At 32.4% G+C, this 23,233-nt stretch overlaps 1 protein-coding gene across 7 annotated transcripts in view; it reads right to left on the bottom strand.

Annotated features, from left to right (window-relative positions):
- Positions 1-23,233, bottom strand: part of ZNF280D (zinc finger protein 280D) — a 123,583-nt gene that overhangs the window by 8,852 nt on the left and 91,498 nt on the right. For all 7 annotated transcript variants that reach the window (XR_009500824.1, XR_009500825.1, XR_009500823.1 and 4 more), the window contains one exon: positions 16,562-16,607. Coding sequence is in view for 4 of the 7 variants with exons in the window: in XM_059913213.1 (XP_059769196.1) it covers positions 16,562-16,607 (46 nt within the window). In the remaining 3 variants the exon portion in view is untranslated. The remainder of the gene's footprint in view (positions 1-16,561; positions 16,608-23,233) is intronic.

Genomic DNA, 23,233 nt, shown 5'->3' with positions numbered 1-23,233 from the left:
CAAAGGGCAGGCATGAGGTACTGAAAGAAAACAGAAAAATTTAGTAGAGGTCCATAAACTGAAAAAAAGGACCCACATTTATCTCTCTGCCTGGCTCCCAGAATGCTAGCAGCCAGAGGAACCACTCTTCACCCCACCACCCGCAGCTGGAATCTAGGAGATTCCTCTTTGGAGAAAATTATCAGCCTCAAAGACTTTGAGAGCATCCTCCCTACCAAAGAATCAGTCAGCTCAGCAACTGATTTTCCTATGTTGAAGTCTAAACAATTGTCATGCAGACTGTGCAGGCTGTACAGCACGCTAATCCATGAGGCAACCTTCACAATATAATCCATGTCAGCAGTTCTCCAAGTGTGGTTCACAGACACATGGGGCCTCCAAGACACTTTCACGAGGCATGTGAGGTTAAAATTCTTGGTACTAAAGCAGTGGTGAGTAAAAATGCTGGCATCTTAACTCAAATCAAGGCACTGACATAGAACCAAAACTGCACTAGTAGTCACTGTATTCTCCACTGGCATACACCAGCAGTAAAATTAATTTTATTAAATATCAATCACTGAGTGCATGTCTTTTTAATATTCTGTGTAATGAAATACCAAATATGCATAAAGCACTGCTATTGCGCACTAAAAACACTTGGGTCTGTGACTGAGTTGCAAGCTGAACTTGGCCACATTTTTTTCATGGAACATGATTTTTATTTTAAAGAATGACTGTCAAACTATGAATATTTAGACTTGAGTATTTAGGAGGCATTTTCTTCAAAACTGAACAAAGTGAGCATGTCACATCAAAGAAAACAACCGACAGTATTTGTTGCCAGTAATAAAATTCAAGGAAAAATTAAATTTTAGGATAATTTGTATCCACTATTCATGAGATTAATGCTAATATTAATGAATGTGATTACCTGATATTATATAATGAAACATGTCAACACTTAGAAGATCTATGTAACTTGTGAACCAATATATTCCAAATGACTAAATGCACATTGTTATAAAATCATGCGTGGATAAAAGAGCCAATCAAAGTGTAAGCCAGACCAACAGATTTTAATGTAATAGAGTACAAAAAGTTCAGTGATATGGAGTCAGATTCCACATTGCAACAAACCTCTTAAGAAAAAGTCCACTTGTCTACTTTTGATGTCATAAAAAAGAATAATCACAATTATCTGAAGAGATTAAAGTACTAGATGAGGCTGGGTATTCTTATATTTCAACCAAAATAACATATCACAACAGATTGAATGCAGAAACATGAGGATCCAGTTTCCTTCTATTTAACTAGACATTAAAGAGATATACAAAAGTGTAAAACAATTTCATTCTTCTAACTAAATTTCTTTTGTTTTGACAAACAGTTATTTTTCAGAAAAATATTTGTCATTTTAAGTAACAGTATTTTTAAAATTTCATACTTTTAATTTCTAGTACTGTAAACATCAATACATTTTGAGAGCACTAAGGGGTATATATAAATATACCAGGGTTGTACCCTGTGGAGTGCTGCAGTGCATAACCTGTATGGCCATGCAAGGCAGCCCTGTCCCTGTCCAAACACAGGGTTTTCGATAAACTTAGCGCTTCACTTTTATGGACAGCCAAGGATCACCACATAACTGAAGACATCCTTTACATCAGACAGATCAAAATAAACAAGTGAATAAAGAAAGGGGCTAGGAGACATCAGAGACTTTGCTGGGAACAAAATAAATACGTATAATATATATTTAATATCCCTGGAGAGGTATGAAATGTTATGTCCATTAAACAAGAACAAAAAACTATGAAGGCAAAACAACTGAAGAACAAATAAAAAGAACAATTCAAAACTAAATATATGGCAACTAAAATAAGCAATTAAATTTAGAAAATCTTTTTTGAAAGGTTGAATGAAAGGACAAAAAGATGGAAGGCAAGAAAGAAAATGCCATACAATCAAAAGAGTTGATGCAGGAAGTAGTGTCAGATCAATAGGAGTTTCAAAAAAAAAGAGAGAACAGAGAAAATAAAAGTGAAAATTTACCAAAGAAATAAAACAAGAAAATTTCCCCCAAACAGAAATATCCAAAATTACAAAGGCTTATCAAATTCCTACCATAATGAATGAAAAAAGGATGATGGGTGAACATATGAAATTTCAAAACACCTGAGATAGAGATAATCATTAAAGTTGCCAGAAAGAATAAAATAACATAAACACAAAGAAAGTGGACCAAAAATGGCATCAGACTTAACGAAAATAATACTTTCAAATATGCGTAGGAAAAATGTTTTTTATGTACTTCAGCCAAACTATCATTAGAGTAAATACAGTTTTAAATTTACACTAAGTGAAAAAAGAATCAACCTTTCTGTGGAAGTTGTTAGACGACATGTTTCATCAAAATAAGGAGTAAAACAAGAAAAGAGGAACTCACAGTTCAGGAAACAGGACATCCAACACAAGAAAGTGGCAAAGTAAAATCCTGATACAACAAATTATGCATTAGGCTTAGACAGCAACTAGTTTAAACTAAAGCAGATCAGAGAGAAGATCTCCAGGCCCTCCAACAATATTTTTTTTGATGTGTGTGAACATTTGGAAAAAATACTTCCAAACATTAGACAACACATTGCAACATTTTAAAAAACAGCATTAGGTGCACAGAAGACTAAACAAATCAGTAAAAATATATTTTTACCCAGAAAAGTAAAATGAAGTATAGGAAAGAAAATCATAGTACACTTCCTGGCTCAGTATACATAATGGTCTCAAAAACTGTGATGTTAACTATGCTGACATCAGTGCTATGCCAAGCCATATAGAAACAAGAGATAAAATACACATAATATAAAATTTACCATCTTAACCATTTTTAAATGTATAGTTCACTGGTATTAAATACATTCACATTATTATGCAATCATTACCACCATCTATCCCCATAACTTTTTTCATCTTGTAAAACTGAAACTCTACACCCATTAAACAACAACTCCTTATTCTCCCCTCCCCCAAGCCTCTGGAAACCACCACGATACTCTCTCTTTTATTTTAAGTACCTCATACAAATGAAATCACATAATATCTGTCTTCTTGTGACTGGCTTATTTCACTAGCAAAATGTCCTCAAAGTTGATCCATATTGCAGAATCCCCTTCCTTCTTATGGCTGAATATTCCATGGTATGCGTATACCACATTTTGCTTATTCATTCATCTATTGATGGACACTTGGTTTACTTCCATGTTTTAGCTGTTGTGAATAATGCTGCTATGAAAATAGGAGTACAAATATCTCTTCAACTCTTTGCTTTCAAGTCTTTTGGGTACAGTATACCCAAAAGAGGAATTGCTAGATCATATAATTTTTTTGAGGAACTGCCATACTGCTTTCCACAATGGCTGTACCATTTTACATTACCAGCAAAAGTGTACAAAGCTTCAATTTCTCCAGATCAGCATCAACACCTGTCTTCTGGTTTTGGAGTTTTTTGTGGTTTTGTGTGTGTGTGTGTGTGTGTTTATGTGTCTGTGGGTTTTTTGGTTTTTGTTTGCTTTTTAACAGTAGCCATCCTAATGGGTGTGAGGTGGTATCTCACTGATTTGCATTTCTCTAATGATTAGTGATGTTGCACATCTATGTGTTTATTGGCCATTTGTATATCTTCTTTGGAGAAATGCCTGTTCAAGTCCTTTATGCATTTTTGACTTGGGTTGCTTTTGTTGTTATTGAGTTTTATGAGTTCTCTATATATTCTAGATATTAATTCCTTATCATATATATGATTTGCAAATATTTCCTCCCATTCTATGGGTTGCCTTTTTATTCACTGGATAGTATATTTGATGCACAAAATTATTAATTTGTACAATATTTTTCTTTCATTACCTGTGCCTTTGGTGTAATAACCAAAAAATCACTACCAATTTCAATGTCATGAAGTTTTTGTCCTTTGTTTTATTCTAAGAACTTTATTATTTTAGGTCTTACATTTAAGTCCCTTATCAATTTTGAGTCACTGTTTGTATATAGTGCTGGGTAAGAGTACAACTTAATTCTTTTGCATATGGATATCCAGTTTTCCCAGCATCATTTATTAAAAAGACTGTCCTTTCCCCATTGGTCTTGGCACCCCCATAAAAATCATTTGACCATATATACAAAGGTTTATTTCTGGGCTCTCTATTCTATTCCTTTGTTCTATAGGTCTGTCTTTATCCCAGTACCACACTGTTTTGTTTACTGCAGCTTTGTCATAAATTTTAAAAACAGGACATTTGAGTGCTGCCATTTTTTTCTTCTTTTTCAAAGTTGTTTTGGCTATTTGAAGTCCCTTGAGCTTCCATATAAATTTTAGGATGAGTTTTTCTATTTCTGCAAAAAACATCTTTGGGATTTTTGCAGGGATTGCAATAAATCTGTAGATTGTTTTGGGTACCATAGGCATTTTAACAATATTAAGTCTTCCAATCCATGAACATGGGTTGTCTTTCCATTTTTTTATGTCTTCTCAAATCTCTTTCAGTAAAGTTTTATAGTTTCTTTGTAGAAGTCTTTTACCTCTTTGATTAAGTAAATTCCTAAGTATTTTATTCTTTTTTATGCTATTAAAGTTGTATTATTTTGTTATTTCCTTTTCAGATTGTTCATTACTTGTGTATAGAAATACAACTGATTTTTGTGTGCTGACTTTGTGTCCTGCTATTTACTTTGCTGAGTTAATTTAAGTTCTAATAGGGTTTTGTATGAAATCTTTAGGGTTTTCTACATATAAAATGATATCATCTGGTAACAGAGATAACTTTACTGCTTTTCCAATTTGGATGCCTTTTATTTCTTTTTCTTGACTAATTGCTCTGGCTAAAACTTCCAGTACTATGTTGAAAAGAAGTAGTGAAAGTGGACATCTTGCTTGTTCTTAATCTTAGAGGAAAATCTTTTACTCTTTTACCATTGAGTATGATGTTTGCTGTGGGTTTTTCTTATATGGCTTTATTATGTTGAAGCAGTTTCCTTCTGTTTCTAGGTTGTTGAGCATTTTTAACATGCAAGGGTGCTGAATTTTGTCAAACACCATTTCTGCATCAATTGAGATGATAATGTGGTTTTTGTTGCTTCCTTTCATTGAGGTGGCTTATTACATTGATCAATTTTCATATATTGAACCATCCTTGCATTCCAGGAATGAATCCCACTTGTTCATGGTATATAATCCTTTTAATATATTGCTTAATTCTGTTTGCTAGTATTTTGTTGAGGATACTTGCATCAATGTTCATAAGGGATGTTTATCTGTAGTTTTCTTTTCTTGTATTGTCTTTGTCTGGCTTTGGTATCAGGGTAATGCTGGCCTCACAGAATGAGTTTAGAAATATTTCTTCCTCTTCAACTTCGGAAAAGTTTGAAAGAAGTGCTATTAGTTCTTATTTAGATGTTTGTTAGAATTCACTAGAGAAGTCGTCAGGTCAAGGGGTTTTCTTTGTTAAGAGATTTTTGATTACTCATTCAATCTCCTTACTAGCTATGGATCTACTCAGATTTTCTATTTCTTCATGATTTAGTCTTGCTACGTTTTGAGTTTCTAGAAATTTGTCCATTTCATGTAGGTTATCTAATTTGTTGACATAGAGTTCATAGTACTCTCTTAAGATCATTTTTATTTCTATAGAAATGGTAGTAATGTACCCACTTTCATTTCTGATTTTAGTAATTTAAGTCTTCTCTCTTTTTAAGTATTTCTGGCTAAAGGTTTGTCAATTTTGTTGACCTTCGCAATGAACCAACTTTTTTCTATTGCTTTTCTATTCTTTCATTTATTCCTGTGCTAATTTTACTCCTTTCCTTCTGCCAGCTTTGGATTTAGTTTCTCCTTCTTTTTCTAGTTCCTTAAGTTGTACAGTTAGGTTGTTGCTTTGAGATCTCTCATTTTTAAATATAAGGATTCACAGCCATATATTTCCCTTTTAGCATCACTTTCACTGCATTTTAGAAGTTTTGGCATGTTGTATTTTTCTTTTCATTCTTATCTAAGTATTTTCTAATTTCCCTTGTGATTTCTTCTTTGATCCATTGGTTGTTTTAAAGTGTATTGTTTAATTTCTAAAATCTGGTGAATTTTTCATTTTTCCTTTTATTATTGATTTCTAATTTCATCCTGTGATCAGAGAAGATACTTTGTATGACATCTATCTTTTAAAATCCACTGAGATTTAATTTGTGGCTTACTATATGGCCTACCCTGGAAAATGTCCCATGTGTACTTGAGAAGAATGTGTATTCTGTTGTTGCTGGGTAGAGTGTTCTGTGTATGTCTGCAAATCTAGTAGGTTTATTAAGTCTTCTAGTTCCTTACTTATGTCTAATTATTCTATCAATTATTGTGAGTAGAGTACTGAAGTCTCCAACTATTACTGTATAATTGTCTATTTTTTCCCTTCAACTCTGTGAGTTTTTGCTTCATATAAATTGGCAGTCTGTCATTAGGTGTGTAAATATTCATAATTGCTATATCTTCTTGCTGTAGTAAATTTTTTATTAATATATAATGTCCTTCTTTTTCTCTTGTAAGCTTTTTTGATTGAAAGTCTATTTTGTCTGATATTAGTAAAGCCATCCATACTCTCTTTTGGTTACTATTTGCATGGACTATCTTTTTCATCCTTTCACTTTCAGCTTGTGTCTTTGAATTTCAAGTGAGTCTCTTGTATACAGCATGTAGTTGGATCATGTGTATTTTATCCATTCTGCCAACCTCTGTCCTTTGATTGGAAAGTTTAATCCATTAACACTTAGATTAATTACTGATAAGGAGGGACTTATTTTGTCATTGGGCTATTTGTTTTATATATATCTTATTACTTTTTTGGCTCTCATTTCCTTCATTACTGACTTCTTTTCTGTTTAGTTGATTTTTTTGTAGTGAAATGTTTAAAATCTTTTCTCATTTCCCCTTGTGTATATTCTATAGCTATTTTCTTTATGGTTACTTTGAGGATTACATGTAATATCCTAAAGTTATAACCCGCTAATCTGAATTTATACCAGCTAATTTCAATAACATACCAAAACTCTGCTCCTTTATAGTTCCATCCCCATTCCTTTTGGTTGCTGATGTCAGAAAATTACACCTTTATTCATTGTATACCTAGATATAAACTAAAGGCATTAGTCACCTAAATTATGTAGGAAACAAAATTAGAAGTTACAAACCAAAGTTAGAGAAATACTAAATTTTACACTAAAATTTTTTTTTCTTTAAATGCATTCATCTCTTAACTCATGTAGAAAACAAAAAGTACAGCTACAAATCACTGTTACAAAATACTAGCTTTTATAATTTCCCATGCACTTACCTTTTTTGAGATCTTTATTTTGCCACAGAGCTTTGAGTTGTCATGTACTGTCCTTTCATTTCACCATGCAGGACTCCCTTGAGCACTTCTGGCAGGGCAGATCTAGTGGTCAAGAACTCTCTCAGTTTTGGTTATGTGAGAATGTCTTACTTTCTCTCTAACTTTTGAGTGACAGAATTGCTGGATAGAGGATTCTTGAGGTTTTCTTTTTAGAACTTTGAATATATCGACCCACTGCCTGTTGGCTTCCAAAGTTCCTGATGAGAAGTCTGTGGATAACTTTATTGAGAATCCCTTGTATGTGATGATTCATTTCTCTTTGCTGCTTTCAAGATTCTCTTTATCTTTTGGAAGTTTAATTATAACGTGTCTTAGTGTAGGTCTCTTTGAGCTCATCTTACTTGGAATCCGTTGTGCTTTCTGAATGTTTACATTCATGTATTTCATCAAATTTTGGAAGTCTGCAGTCATTATTTCTTCAAATATTCTCTCTTTTCCTTCTGGGACTCTCATGATGTGAATGTTGGGCTGCTTAATGGTGTCATACAGCTCCCTCAGGTTCTGTTCACTTTTCTTCAGTCTGTTTTCTTTCTGTTCCTCAAACTCAATAATTTCTATTGTCTTATCTTCAAGTTGGCCGATTCTTTCTTCTGTCTGCTCAAATCTGCCTTTGAATCCCTCTAGTGAATTTTTCATCTTCAGTTATTGCACTTTTCATCTCCAGAATTTCTTTTTGGTTTCTTTTAGGTTTTCTATCCCTTTATTTATATTTCCATTTTGTTCACATACTGTTTTCTTGACTTTCTCCACACATTCCTTTTGTTCTCTGGGCATCTTTAAGACAGTTGTTTTAAATTCTTTGTCTAGTATATCTGCCATTATGTTTTTTTCAGGAAAAGTTTCTGTTGATTTTTTTGTTTGTTTTGAATGGGCCATACTTGCCTGTTTCTTTGTATGCCTTGTGATTTTTGGTTAAACACTGGACAGTTGAGTCTAATAATGTAGTAACTCTGGGAATCAGATTCTTCCCCTTGCCCAGCATTTGCCTGTTTTATTAATTTTTATTTTAATTTTTAATTTTTATTGTTGTAGGCTGTCTCTCTTCCCAAATCACCCTGAGGTGTAAACTTAAGGTCTTCTTATGTCTTTTCTGAGCCTTTCCCTGGGCATATGCAATCTCTTTCTAATTTTACCCACATACACAGTTGTTTTTGAATGTCCTAAGTCTTTAATGTCTGGCTCCTGAAAGGGGGAAAAGTGAAAAATGAAGGGAGAAAAAGGGCTGTCCATTTAAATTCCTTGGAAGTCACTTCAGCTGGAGGGGAAGGGGCTTGCAACAATGGAGGGGGGGGTGCAACAATAATGTGCCCACTTCTTTGCCTGCAACTCCTTGATAAGAAGCAGCAACCAGATTCCCCAATATCTGAAGGACAAGGTCTTTTTTGCCCACTCTGGCTCCCATAAGTTGTGTGCAAGCTGCTCCAGGAACATGTGCACAGCTGCCTGCCATATGGCTGCTACAGTGCTAAGTGCTCAAATTGATGGAAATTAACAGCAATTCACTCTTCAAGTCTTCGCCTCGAAGTTGCAAGCCTTCGCCTCGAAGTTGCAAGCCTTCAACAGACTTTAGAGCTTCAAAATAGTTATATCAGATAGACTCAATCTGTGCAATTGCTGTCTAGGTGGGGAGCCAGATTCCTGGTGCTTCCTACTGTGCCATCTTCCCACAATTCTCCTCTCTGTATATTTTTAAAAGTTTTTTTCCCCCAGAACATTAAAGCGATTGAAAAATATTGAAAAGTTGAAAAGTAGGTATATTAAACTCACAATAGTAGTTTAAGTTTAAACATTTTATGCCTACCAAAACCAGAATTTATTATCATTTTACTTTTCTGGCTTTAATGGAAGCAAGCACATTAATAACATTTTCAAAGTCTAATTCTTTTCTTATCTTGTTTCAAATAAGTAAATTGCCATGCTTGGCAATTTCTCTTGACCAAGTGACAATTCTAAATAATTTAAAATTAACTTCAGCTTACTGAAAACTTCTTTTGCAGGATGCTACTGTGGCTGGTATTGTTTTAAAATTTTGAACACCACTTTGTTAATCAGTTTTAGAAGACCCAAATATAAGGCTTATATTATATCACAATTTATTAATATTGTATGTTGCTTTAAACAATTCCACATGAAATTTCTATAGAATTTAAATTGTCAAAATATTTAAAAACTGGGTCAGTAGCTGCTTTTTGTAAATCACATGTAATCTATAGAAAGTAACTTTTCTCCAGTTTAAAAGTTCAAAATCTGAAGACATTTCATTTTTCATATATCTATTTCAAATATGAAGTTAGGTCATTTATAACCTAATGTCTACTTGAAAAGCACTTTTCCCATAATTATCAATACTCTCATTTAGTGATTCATGCATTTCCAATTTCTTTTTCACTTATTTTCAAATTCAGGAAGAATATTCACATCTCTTGCTCAAGTTTTACATTCATTGAACACACTTTCAAAATTACTTTCATTTGTGGTAAGGAAAGGAATAGGATTTTTATTAAGCATGGAGCTTTATATATGGTCATGCTTTCTAACTGTAAAGCTTTATTAAACTTTTGCCACTTTGTTCAAAATACCATCCCATATAATGTGTAAAAATCTGTAATATTTTTGTACCAAGATGCTTTTGACCTCAAAATAATATATTCTGACATTTGATATTATATCTTTTCATATCTGATACACATCTCTAATTTGTGTGCAAAGTATCAAGTATCTTGATTGCATTTAATCTTGATGCCCATCAGGTATCTGTGATTTTAATGTTGTTTTCAGAATTGACAAGAATAGTCCATCTGCTCACTGTATTACCCCAGTCCTAAAATATGTATCCTTTGTACAATACTAAAAAAAAGATGATCATATTTGAATTCACAAATGCAGCATTTTTTGTATTAACTTATGATTATGAGCTGAACAAGGCACAAATTTGGCATAATTATTTTGGGGGAGAAATACTGGCTTATACACACTTGTATACATGTGTCATATCTATTCCATTATCATATCCTGGCCAGGACAATTTTTTTACATAAGTATCAACTTTTGCTAACTTACTGATAATGTGATAAGCTAGACCATATCTAGCTTTTTAAAAAAATAACAGCTTTATTGAGATATAATTAATCCAGTTTTTAATTTTGTTGCAATTAAGTCAAAACTTTCTTCTCTTGCAATGACATCATTCTTAATGTAAATATACCTAGTAATCATAAACATTAATTCATGATGTACTATATCTGGTTTATAATCAAAAAGTAAGAAAAATTATTTTGCTTCTTATATTCTTCCTAGTATTTCAGATTTAACATGATTTCCTAATAACATTATAAATTTGCTTTGAATTTTACTATACAAATGAAACACATAATATTTTTAATGATTAGCTATATGATTTTAATGTCCTTAGTTCAACTGAATTTAGAACATTCCAGCATCTGAGCTTCCAATAATTTCTTGTGATACTTTGAGAGATAAATTATTTTTGCACAAAGCATACAATATGTAAAATCACACATATTTTATCACATTCTGTAAAGCATCATCTATTAAACTATCAGTCTGAATATACATTAAAAAACACTTCCATTTAAAAAAAGCATCATGACGAAATATGATTTTTTCATTATCACAAATTCTGTTTAAATTTTTCCAATCTTAGGAACCACTTTTTGAGTTGTAAATATTTGATTCTGTTGTAATTTTTGCTAAAAAGAATGCACAGGAAACAAACTAAAGACAAGGATTCTTTGGAATAAATGAGCCAGTCACAATGAATTAACCCACCACTAGACAATTTTTTAAAAGACCCATCTTTTGAAAATCTTTGCCCACCATGTGAAACTCATACTCTACAATCTGCATCTTGTCCTTGGATGGTCCCATGCTCTATTAAAATCATTTTACTTTATTAGAAACAGGTGGTGGCCATGATGAAGAATTAAACATTTAATTCAAATAGCATCTTCTATTTTCTTGCACATGTTTATATTCACTAGCTTCTGAAATTTCTAACATGCCATCTTACCTTTTTTGCACAATTCAAAGAAAATTCTTTATTTAACTCTATATTTCATAGTAATTCTATTCTAATAGTGTCAATGTTAGAGATTTCATTTTAAGTAGCTGGAATATTTTTTTCTACCAAACCTGTTACTGTCCCCTATAATTTTGGTCAACTTCTGCATGCATTTTCCTTCTTCTAAACAATGGACCACTTGAGTTTTTAAATGCCATATTTATTTTTAAGAATTTTAGTATAAATTTTAAATATATTTATTTTTAATTAATACATTCAGTTAAATATAATAAACACTTAATTTATGTGAATTAGTTCATATAAATTATAATATTTAACAGGTCTACATAAACATTTGTATGAAAAATACAAAAATCAATAATTATAAACAACAGAAAACTACATACCAGGTTTCCAGACCAATGCGGTGAAAAAAAAGTAGTGAAAAATATTTTTTATATAAACAAGTGAGTAACAGTAAATTATCACTGTTTTAAGTGAAGAAAGTATAAAGTTTCCTGGTAAGAAAATACTTTTTCAGAAAACTTTCACATTTCATCAAATTTATTTATGAAAGGTCAAATATATTAATAAATAAAATTTGTATTACTTACCTTAGTGCCCTTAATAATATTGTTAAAAATATCATATAAACATGTTTTTGTAATTAAAGTTTACCTTTTACTTAGCAGTACAATGTGAAGCTACAAACAATGAAAACAACTTGTCACCTTCCCTCATGACTGAACAAGGACCATCAAAAAAAGCAGAAGTGAGACCTTGCTGTGCTTGTGTCCCCCATGTGCATTGACTCTCAGGGTCATACAAGTGCAAGGCTGGATGCTGTCTATAATTACAATTTTGAAATTATGTTCATCATGGATTACTCTGCATTAATTTTTATTCTTAAACATATTAAAACAAAATATTTATCTGATTATTGAATTTTTTGTAGCTCCCTTGAATTTTTTGCCAGAGGTGAGGTCTCACTTGCCTCACTCTAATTCTGGCCCTGGCTGGGATGCTGAGGTTGGGGGGATAAAGGAAAGTAGGGATGGTGGTCTAGAGAAGCAAATTCTTAATTACTGTAACAGTCACTCCTAGTTGAAAAAAAGACAAGTAAAAATCTGGTTACATTATTTAGAAATATGTAGATAAATATTACATCAAATAGCTAAAAGAGTTGAAAATGGCTACCTCTGAAGAGTTGGATGGAAAAGGGTGAGGGAGATGAGTCACTACTTTTATGATAAACTATCCACACAAATTTTTAACTTTTAATTTGATAAAAATAAAAAGTAATTTTACAAAGTCTGAAACTCTCAAGTGTCTGAAAGTTACAAAGCAAAAAGCAATAAAAACAGAACAAAAAAGAAAACCAAAAACCTTAGAAATTCTTTATGGATGGCCCCAAGTAGTCTTACAGAAATAGGCTATAGGGTTAATTTGCCATTTCATTAGTGAAATTACAGGGAACCTCTATTTTGCATACTATGTGTATGTTTGAATTGAGAAAAGAATATTTTTAAAAAGAGAGAGAAAAACACCATAAAGTCACCCTGAGAGGACTCTTGTGTGTACCTACCATACCTGATATGCTTGGAATATGGTAGTTATCTTACTGGATTACAATTCTTTCATGTCTAATTGTCCTACTAGATTTTGACCACCGTGGGAATAGGGAAATAATTTTATTAATCTTTGTTCCCAATATAAAGATTCCTGGAACATGCTATCAAGTGTTCCCTAAAAGCCTTGAAGGAAGCAACTAAAGAGAAAGGCATCTGTACCCACCTTCTCTCTCTTACCCCTCTACTTAGTTATAATGAAACTACACTAACCATCAGACTAGAGGGGAAGAGTTATGGTATATATATACATATATATATATATATATATATATACACATATATATATATATATATATATGTATATATATAATTAGGATATAAAATCAGTAAAATGTTGCAGTGTATAGAATATACATAGTAGCAGAACAGAGACTGTTTCAGAAACTCACTATATAATATGAATTCCAAATACAATCTAGCATATGAAAGGAATTAATTTTGAAAGAAGAAATGTAAAACTATACAAATGAAAAAGTGACAACAGGAAAATATTATTGGGGTATAACATTGATTCCACTACAATGCATCTGATCAAAATCTTGAAGAATAATTCAATCTATCCACCATCTCACATGTGTACTTAAACACCTGGGTCTATTTGAGGGACCATCCACACCACATATATTTGAAAGAAGTACCAGACCAAAACTGTTCTATGTGGCCTTCCATTCAATATGGCTTCCTTTAACTCTGCTTATGGCCTGCTAAATTTTTAGCATAAGCTTTTTTTCTTTTAACAAAAAATAAACTTAAGAAAGTTGGTTTATGTAAGAAAAGGTTGGTTCTACTTGACACAGATGCAACAGGGCAATCAAAGGAAAGTAAGAGTTTGATGATTTATTCTAGTATGAATGAATCGGGAAAGAATCAGTGGATGATGTTATGAAATGATGAATTCAGAAGTTTTCTTCATGTCCATGCTTTTATGTATTTGGAAAGAAGAGAGGCAAACCCTGTTGTCCCCAGGGTACATGGGCCAACTGGGTGATGGAAGAAAACTTATCTATTCTCAAGACCCAGAGACACAGAGCCAGCTTGAGAGTCTGAGAACAACAGAGAACAACAGAGAACATCACAGCAATCCCCACCACCTGCCACTGGGCTAGCAAACATCAAATAACAAGCAACAGCAGTACTGCTGGAAGAAAGGTAAGAGTGTAGAGAGAGAGAGACAACCTCTGTGGCTCAGTCTCACAAGGAAAGGCTAAAACTGAGTGTGAAGCAATGATACCAAGAAAAAAACCTCCAGTAATATAACTTTCACCCTAAGCACAAGGAAATACTACAGGAATTGAACTTGGCAGTATATGGAGGGTAACCATAGTGATTAAAAAAAAAACAAAACCCAAGTCAACTCACTACTAGGTAGACCAAATCCCACACTAATGGCCTAACATGAGAAAAATCATGCCCATTTTCAGATATAAATACTATTTATCTCAGTCCTACACATAATGTCTTGCTTTCCACCAAACATACACAGAAAAAGCAAAGGAAAAAAAACAAAAGTACACTGTCAGAAGATAAAACAATTAGCAGAACCAGACTTAGATATAACCCAGCTGTTGGAACTATCAGACAGAAAATTTTAAATTACTATGATTAATATGTTAAATGCTTTGGTAGAAAAAGGAGGACAACATGCATGATCAGATGGGAATTTTATCAAAGGATCAGAAACTGTAAGAATCAATGCAAATGCTAGGGAAAAAACCCCAAACAAACCACAATGACAGAAATGAAAAATGTTTTTGATGGGTTCAACAGTAGACCTTACACAGCTGAAAAATGAATCTGTAAATAGGTCAATAAATAAAAATTACCCAAACTGAAACACTAATAAAAAAAAGTGTGGCGGGAGGCGGGGAGGAGGGGATGGGGAGACTAGAACAGGGCATCTAAGAACAGGGGTTAATATCAAATGGTATAACATATGTGAAATTGAAACCCCAGAAGTAGAAGATACAGGACAAGTCAGAGAATACCGATCAGGACGAATGCCAAAAATAAATACATAAATACATAAACGTATAAATAAACAACTGAGCAAACCAGACTTAGACACATCATGTTCAAACTGATAAGAACTAAAGATAAAGACAAAATCTTGAGGGCAGCCAAAGAAAATTGACACATTATATACATATATAGAAACAAAGATAAAAATTACAGTAAGACATCACATCAGAAAATATGCATGCCAAGAGACAATAAAATGACTTCTTTAAACTGCTGAAAGAAAAGTTAACCCAGAATTCTGTACTCACCAAAAAATTACTTTCAAAAATGAAAAATAAAGATTTTTTTGAAGGAAAAAAGCAAGGAAGAAGTAATCACCAGTAGATCTGCAGTATGAGATATTTCAAAGGAAGTTGTTTAGGCAAAAGGAATGTGATATTAGAAAGAAACCAAGAGCTACATAAAGAAATGAACACTAGAAATGGAAAAAATGAAGATGAATATAAAATTTTTTAAGTATTTAATTGCTCTAAAAGATGATTTAAAGTAAAAATGGTAACACTGTATTCTGTCTTTATAACCTAGTTAAAAAGTAAAATATATGACAACATTAGAAACAAAAAGAACACACAAACTATCGATATTGGAAATAAAAGAAAGGATTATCACTGCAGACCCCACAGGCATTAAAAGATTAAGGGAATACAACAAACAACTGTATACATATAAATTCAACATTATAGATAAAATGTACCGATTCCTCAAAAACCACAAACACCAAAACTCACTCAAGAATAAACAGATAACCAAGAAATCCTATATCTAGTAAAGACATTTATTTGTAGTTAAAAACATTTCAAGCAAATGAAAACTTTCCGTGGGATAAAAGAAAGCCACTTGGGAGAAGGCTGATACTGTCTAGGTTTCACTTATTCACTCTACAAAATAGAAATGCTGAACCTGCCTCACTTCATTATACTCAGAAAGAGACAAGTAACATTAAGCAATATTTCAAAAACTGACACCAAGAAAACACATACATAAGCAAAATTATTTCTACACTCATACATTAGACTGCCCAGTACGTAACATTTATATGATAACCCTGAGTGTTATATTCAGAGTGCCTGTTTAAGATAGCTAAAATGTATTTAATATATATTCAAAATATTTCTATTTTAAAAATTATTTAAATCTTTTTGAGAGTCTTCTAAAAAGATTAATTTTCCAATGTGTCAAATGTTTGATATTTTAATAATTTCAGAATTTTTAAGTCATAAATTTATCTCCATTACTTATTAGTTGAACTAAATAACAGGCAAGTGAAATATAATAATGTCTTTGTCAAAATAAAACACTTTACAATTTTACAGAGGGTTAAATATTTTTATATATAATGAAAACAAAAATCTCAAGTTTTTTCTTTCTGAAAACATACCAGTAATTGTTAGTGACGTACACATATTGAATTGAAGTGTTTTAAAAATCACACCCACAATACTTTCAAATGTATAAATCTTTAAGAGGTATCAAATATAATTTACCTCAGACACAGGTTCTTGTTCCTTAGTGGGAGCTTCATTTTTTAATCTTGAAAACAAAATAAGTATTGAGTATTTAATTTTATGTTTACAACAAAAAATATGAAACAGTTGTTTTTTGCATGCTTAAAATAATTTAAATGTAAATCTAAATTAATGCACATTTATACTGTAATAGTAAATGATCTCTGTAAATATTTTAAGGGAAAAATAAAATGGATGAGAATAAACAGTAGATTCAATATATGCTCTAAATAAATGAATACAGACATGTATTTCCTCTTCTCTAAAAACAGGAGCACTTAACTAATGTTCTCTATGTTAAGTACAATTTTTTAAAAAGACGTAACACATTAGTATAACGGTTTCAAAAAAACAATTACCCTTTAAAAAATGAAAGCAGGTTATATGCTTAATATACATAATATGCACCAGTATTTACTACTATAGGACTCAAAAAGTGTGAGAAAATAAATATTTTATCTATTGTAAAGTTCAAATGGTAATGTCATTTCAATATATATTACAATTAACCTACTTTAGAGGTAGTAAAATTACAGAAATTTAGAATTTTGAAGAATGTATTCTCTTAAAAACCCTCATAAGCATAGCTCAAATATTAACTATAAATTTTTAAACTTTGATTTCTAAAAAATACTAATTATAACTTATGACAACAGTAACAAAGGCATATGTCATCTATAAAATCTTTTAAAATATAGGGTTGGCCAAAAGGTTCATTCGTTTTTTTTCCTTAAGATGGCTCTATTAGCACTTAGTTGTCTTTAACTTCATTCGAAACAATTTTGTTAGATTGTATGTGACAGCTATCGTATCACTGTGCATATAAAAAAGGACTTATCAAAATTGGTGAATTTTTGTGCAGCCATTTTAATATTGAAGATGGAAGGAAAAAAAGCAACATTTTCAACTTATTATGCTTTATTATTTCAAGAAAGGTAAAAACACAACTGAAACGCAAAAAAGAGATTTGTGCAGTGTATGGAGAAGGTGCTGTGACTGATTAAACACGTCAAAGTGGTTTGCCAAGTTTCATGCTGAAGATTTCTCGCTGGATGATGCTCCGCGGTCGGGTAGACCAGTTGAAGTTGATAGCGATCAAATCATGACATTAATTGAGAACAATCAACGTTTTACCACGTGGGAGTTGGCCGACATACTCAAAATACCAAATCAAGCGCTGAAAATCATTTGTACCAGCTTGGTCACGTTCATCACTTTGATGTTTGCGTTCCACGTAAGTTAAGCAAAAAAAAACCTTCTTGACCGTATTTCCGCATGCGGTTCGCTACTTAATTGTAAGGAAAAAGTTCCGTTTTTAAAACAAATTGTGATGGGCAATGAAAAGTGGATACTGTACAACAACGTGGAACAGAAGAGATCGTGGGGCAAGCGAAATAAACCATCACCAACCACACTAAAGGCCGGTCTTCATCCAAGGAAGGTGACGTTGTATATATGGTGGGATTGGAAGGGAGTCCTCTGTCATGAGCTCCTTCCGGAAAAACAAACGATTAATTCCAACAAGTACTGCTCCCAATTAGACAAACTGAAAGCAGCACTCGACGAAAAGTGTCCAGAATTAGTCAACAGAAAACGCATAATCTTCCATCACGATAACTCAAGACCGCATGTTTCTTTGATGACCAGGCAAAAACTGTTACAGCTTGGCTGGGAAGCTCTGATTCATCCACCGTATTCACCAGACATTGCACCTTCGGATTTCCATTTATTTAGGTCTTTAACAAAATTCGCTTAATCGAAAAAATTTCCATTCCCTGGAAGACTGTAAAAGGCACCTGGAACGGTTCTTTGCTCAAAAAGATAGAAAGTTTTGGGAAGATGGAATTATGAAGTTGCCTGAAAAGTGGCAGAAGGTAGTGGAACAAAAGGGTGAATACGTTGTTCAATAAAGTTCTTGGTGAAAATAAAAAATGTGTCTTTTATTTTTGCTTTAATACCGAAGGCACTTTTTGGCCAACCCAATATGTCAATTTAACATTAAAAACTACCTGTACCAAAGGACCTTTCTTTTAAACTGCTGATGACTAAATATTATTTGGTGATATTATACATTAAACAATTTTAATCTGCATAAATAGAGTGACTACCTGATCAGAAATGCCATTAATAGTTAAGTGATTCATAACTTAATGAAGGCTTAATATCTATACTTAAGGATTAATATATTTAACATAAGCAACAGCTATACCAACTTAAATTTCATGGACAAAAATGAAGACATCTAGTAGGATAGAAATGTCAACCCTAGTCATCTAGTAGGATAGAAATGTCAATGTCAATGGCAAACACCCCTCTTTATCCATTCTCTGAGGGCATATTTAAAAAATTAGGTCTATAAATGTTATCTTCCTAGATATTAATAATAACTGTGTAAAATTACTTATGTACATTTTAGTTATTACATGAAATTGTAAACAATTTAAAATAGAACATGTCCTTTTTTGTATAAGTACTATATTGGTAGTGTTTACAATAACTTTCAACTAATTTTGCTAAATAAATCTAAATTAATAAAACTTGCACAAAAAATTGACAAAATGCACAAATTATCATTTTTGGGGTTAAAGATTTTGTAATTCTCTCAGGTATTTAATTGTGAACAATATTCATAAAGATGAAATAATATCAAGTGTACAGTACAACTTCACTGCTTTAATAATTTATATGGGAAAATAATTGTTTTAAGAATAACGTGTATAAAGTAAGAAAACATGAAAAATTTCTGTTTCTCGTTGGAAGAAACAAAAAGTAGATATTAATTGATTTTCATTTCTAAGCATTTAATAATTTTAAACTCAGTCTGAAAAACTGTAAAACATATTGGTTACAAACTAGTTTAAAAATATTTTATAAAAGAATTTTCCTTTTCCGCTTACTGTTGACAATGTTATCAAAGGTCGACCTTAAATTCTTACAAAAGAAACATTACCATGCTAATCATTTTCACATATAGCTATTCTAATAAATTGATTTTATGCAGTAATTAAAATGAAAGCTATTAAGCATGTGTTACTATTATTGCTGGCATTTCAATTGGGGAAACTGAATTTTCTTGATATCTCTGCAAGGGAGGTTGGTGACAGGTTTTTATTACCCTTCATTTTACTGACTAAGAAACTCGTAGATGAGAACAAAATAAATTATTGAAGTAACTACCAATAAGAGGCTTATGTGCCCTATTTTGTTGTGTGGCTTTAACCATACTGGTATTCTGTTCAAGGGACAGAATTGTAATAACCAGTGAAAATATTTAGAAAAATAAATCTAAAAAAAATTAGAAAAGCACACTACATAAAGTTTCATTGAGTTATAAATTCATCATTAAAATGTACACTATGTTTTTGCAACTACAAAAGCATACTTTGACATTAACAAATTTTAATACAACTACTAATATATCATTAACACTTTTGAAAAGAAAAAAATGTTCTTACCTTTAATCTTATTCGTTAAAGATGCCTGCTGAAATAGTCATCATTTGAGATACTCAATTGCTTGGTAGAAGACAGTGAAATTTGCTAAGCTCAAAGTTCTGAGCTAATGACCTGCCATTAGATAATTAGACTTTTCACCTGTGAATTCTTGCAATATTTTTTAATAGAAAAATTTTGTATAGCATTTAAAACAAACACTATTTAAGATTTCAATGTATGGAGAACAGAAGGATTGACGGTTATGGATTTCAACAACAACCATTAGAGATCAAGATTGCAAATAATTAATTTTTCTTCTGTATGTAAACCTACTTTCCCTCTAAAGTTCAAAATAAAATAAATGTCCCTACTTGCATTTTTCTGCAGATCACATGACCAATCCAAAGCTACATGTAAAATGAGCACTTTGGTTAAATTACATCATTGCATTCTTTTCAGGTTTCATTCATACTATAAATAAATGGGGTAGAGGGAAAACGCTCATATTCATTTCAATCAGACCACATTCTTTCCTTCTAATAACATTTAAAAGCCAAAAATTTCAATGCTGATTTTCAAAATGTAATCTTTGCAAATACTTATAAGCAAACTAAAAAGCTGAAAAAAGGTTTACAACAAGCCAGTAGTAAGGTCAACCAGTTCTCAAGACCTTCCAGTTACCCATTCCAGATTAAATTTAGGATAGTAATCATTATACTAATAAATAAGAGTAAAACATCTAGTGCACCATTTCTGACCGTTTGTTCTGAGAGGTGTTAACAGATGTGTGGAAAGGATCATCGATCTAAACGTTTACCAGGTTGCACGTACATTAGGTACTGTGCTAAAAGTTCCAGTCCAAAGACACAGTCCCTCCTGTGAAGGAGTTACTGTCAAGGAAATGTATTGAAGCAAATGTTTACAGAATTGTGAAGTGCTAAAAAAGAGACATGTATATTGTGGCTATACAAAGGACTGAGCCACTATGAGGGAGAAAGGCGCAAGGAGGCAGTGAAGATACTACAGTGAACAAGGTTTTGCAGCAAGAGCAGGAGTTAGCAAAGCAGGGAAAGGAGAGTCAAGGTGGAGGAAAAGCAAAGAAATATAAAACACAGCAATGATATGATACTGAGTGGTCTCACATGACTAGGAGGTAGGGAACAAGGGAGAGTAGTCAAAGATGCAACTGAAGAGATAGCAAGGGCTACTTTAGGAAAGATCTTGATTGTTACACTAAAGCGTTTGTGCTAAGAACTTTATTCTAAGGTTAATAAGAAAGTATGATAAGATTTGTGCATCAGAAAGAAAAAGGGCAGTATCAGAAGAGGATAAGCTCCAGACAAGGAGTCCAGATAAGAGACAGTTAATGACTGATAAAAGAACAACAAAGTGTTCTTTTCTTTCTTTTATCAGAATTATGGGTCCTAGTTTTTGACTCAGAAAAAAAAAATGGTTAGACACATAAAGAGTCAATGAAAAGGCCACAGAAATTGGGAAGTCATATGGCATCTCAACTACAAAGAGTTCAAAGTTTCTTGCAGTCCTAATGCTTGCTTATGCAGCTGTGATCCCTAGGCAGTACAGGAAGTTTCTGCTCAAAAATAGCAGGAAAAACTTTTGATCACTATTTTTCTTACTTTTAAGTCCCAGAAATTTCTATGTCATTGCATTCACATAATTTTTCTATCATGAAATATTGATTTAACATATTAATAATAAATTTTTGTTATTTAAAAAAAAAAGAGACAGTTAATGACTGTCCCAGGTAAAGCAGTAGGAGTGTCAAAGAAGAGGAAGGCTTTAGGAGGGTGATAGAGTAAAACCAACAGAATATAGGTACCAATTGGATAAAGGTAAATGTGGAGAGCAAACATGACCCCCTACATGTCTGCCATTCATATAAATATATTTACCGCTCAGACCTACTTAGACTTATACAGCTCATCCTTTGGCACAATTCCAACAATCACTTCTAAACCAATAACCCGCAAATCATCAACCAGAACATGACCCCTACATTTTACTATTTATTTTTCAATCAATTCAAAAATATCATAGTATATTAGAATTAGACTTGAGTCCTAAGAGAGTATATTATCCAATTGCCCCTATCTTGTAAATGAGAAAAATCTACAGCCTAAAAATGCTAAAGTAATAAATCCATTAAGCAACAGAACCGGTTCTACTTCAAATTTCCACTGCATTTCTTCACAGCCAAATCCCCTGTTATAAATCAGGCTCCCTTAAATTCATGCCAGGAAAAGTGAAAAACTTAACTGATCTCTCTGCCTCTTGATGTTTTCCACTCTAAAACATGCTGAGCTATCATTGCCAAATTAATCTTACTAATAGACCGATTTATGTCAGTTTTGCTGAAATGTTCTACTGCTCATATATCATAGAAATACTACTCTAAGATTGGGAGGTTAGATTCTGGTCCCAATGCTACAACTATATCAGTTGTTGCCTGCTCTCCTGGGGAAACAAAGGGTCTTCACATTGAAGCTCAGGCCCATCCAGCTACTCATACTTTATGTAGTAAAAGTAGGAAAGTACATTTGGAACCACAAGCACAACCAGGGAAGCAATAGACTATAGTACTTCTTAGTTTAGCCTCTGAAAACAGACTACCATAATTTAAATTGAGGCTCTTAACAGCTATGTGACCTTGGGCAAATGACTTACCTGTATCTCAGTTGTCTCATCCACAAAATTGGGACAAGAACAGTGCATATCGCATTAGTTTGTGAGAATTGAATGAGTGGATAAATGTAAAACATTTAGTGTATGTACTCAATAATTGTTAGCTCTTATTACTGCCATGGGTAGAATCAGGAATCTAATCTTACTGTCTAGAATTTACTTAAGTGTGCCACACAGGCTCTTAAAGCTTTTTACCTAAATATCTTTAATGTTTTGAGATTTTTCTGCCATACCTCCCCCATCCTCAAACAAAAGACATTAGGTATTAGTTTTTGATTGCTGAGCAATTTACCCTAGTATGAAATAACCTACCCACTTCTGAAGATGTGGCTATAATTTGGTCATCAGGGAAGATAGAGTAAAAAATCATTCTAAATGGACAGAGGAAAGAACTAGGTAAAGACAAAGACAAAGAATCAAGAGAAACAAAATATTTATGTGTAAAATATGAAGCAAAAAATAAGACCATCAGTAGAGGCAGAAGATTCTAATGCCAGACTCGGGCTATAATTTT

This window comes from Balaenoptera ricei, chromosome 2, assembly GCF_028023285.1.
Source record: "Balaenoptera ricei isolate mBalRic1 chromosome 2, mBalRic1.hap2, whole genome shotgun sequence".
In the NCBI taxonomy this organism is placed as follows: Eukaryota; Metazoa; Chordata; class Mammalia; order Artiodactyla; family Balaenopteridae; genus Balaenoptera; species Balaenoptera ricei.
This window is presented reverse-complemented; position numbering and strand designations above follow the sequence as displayed.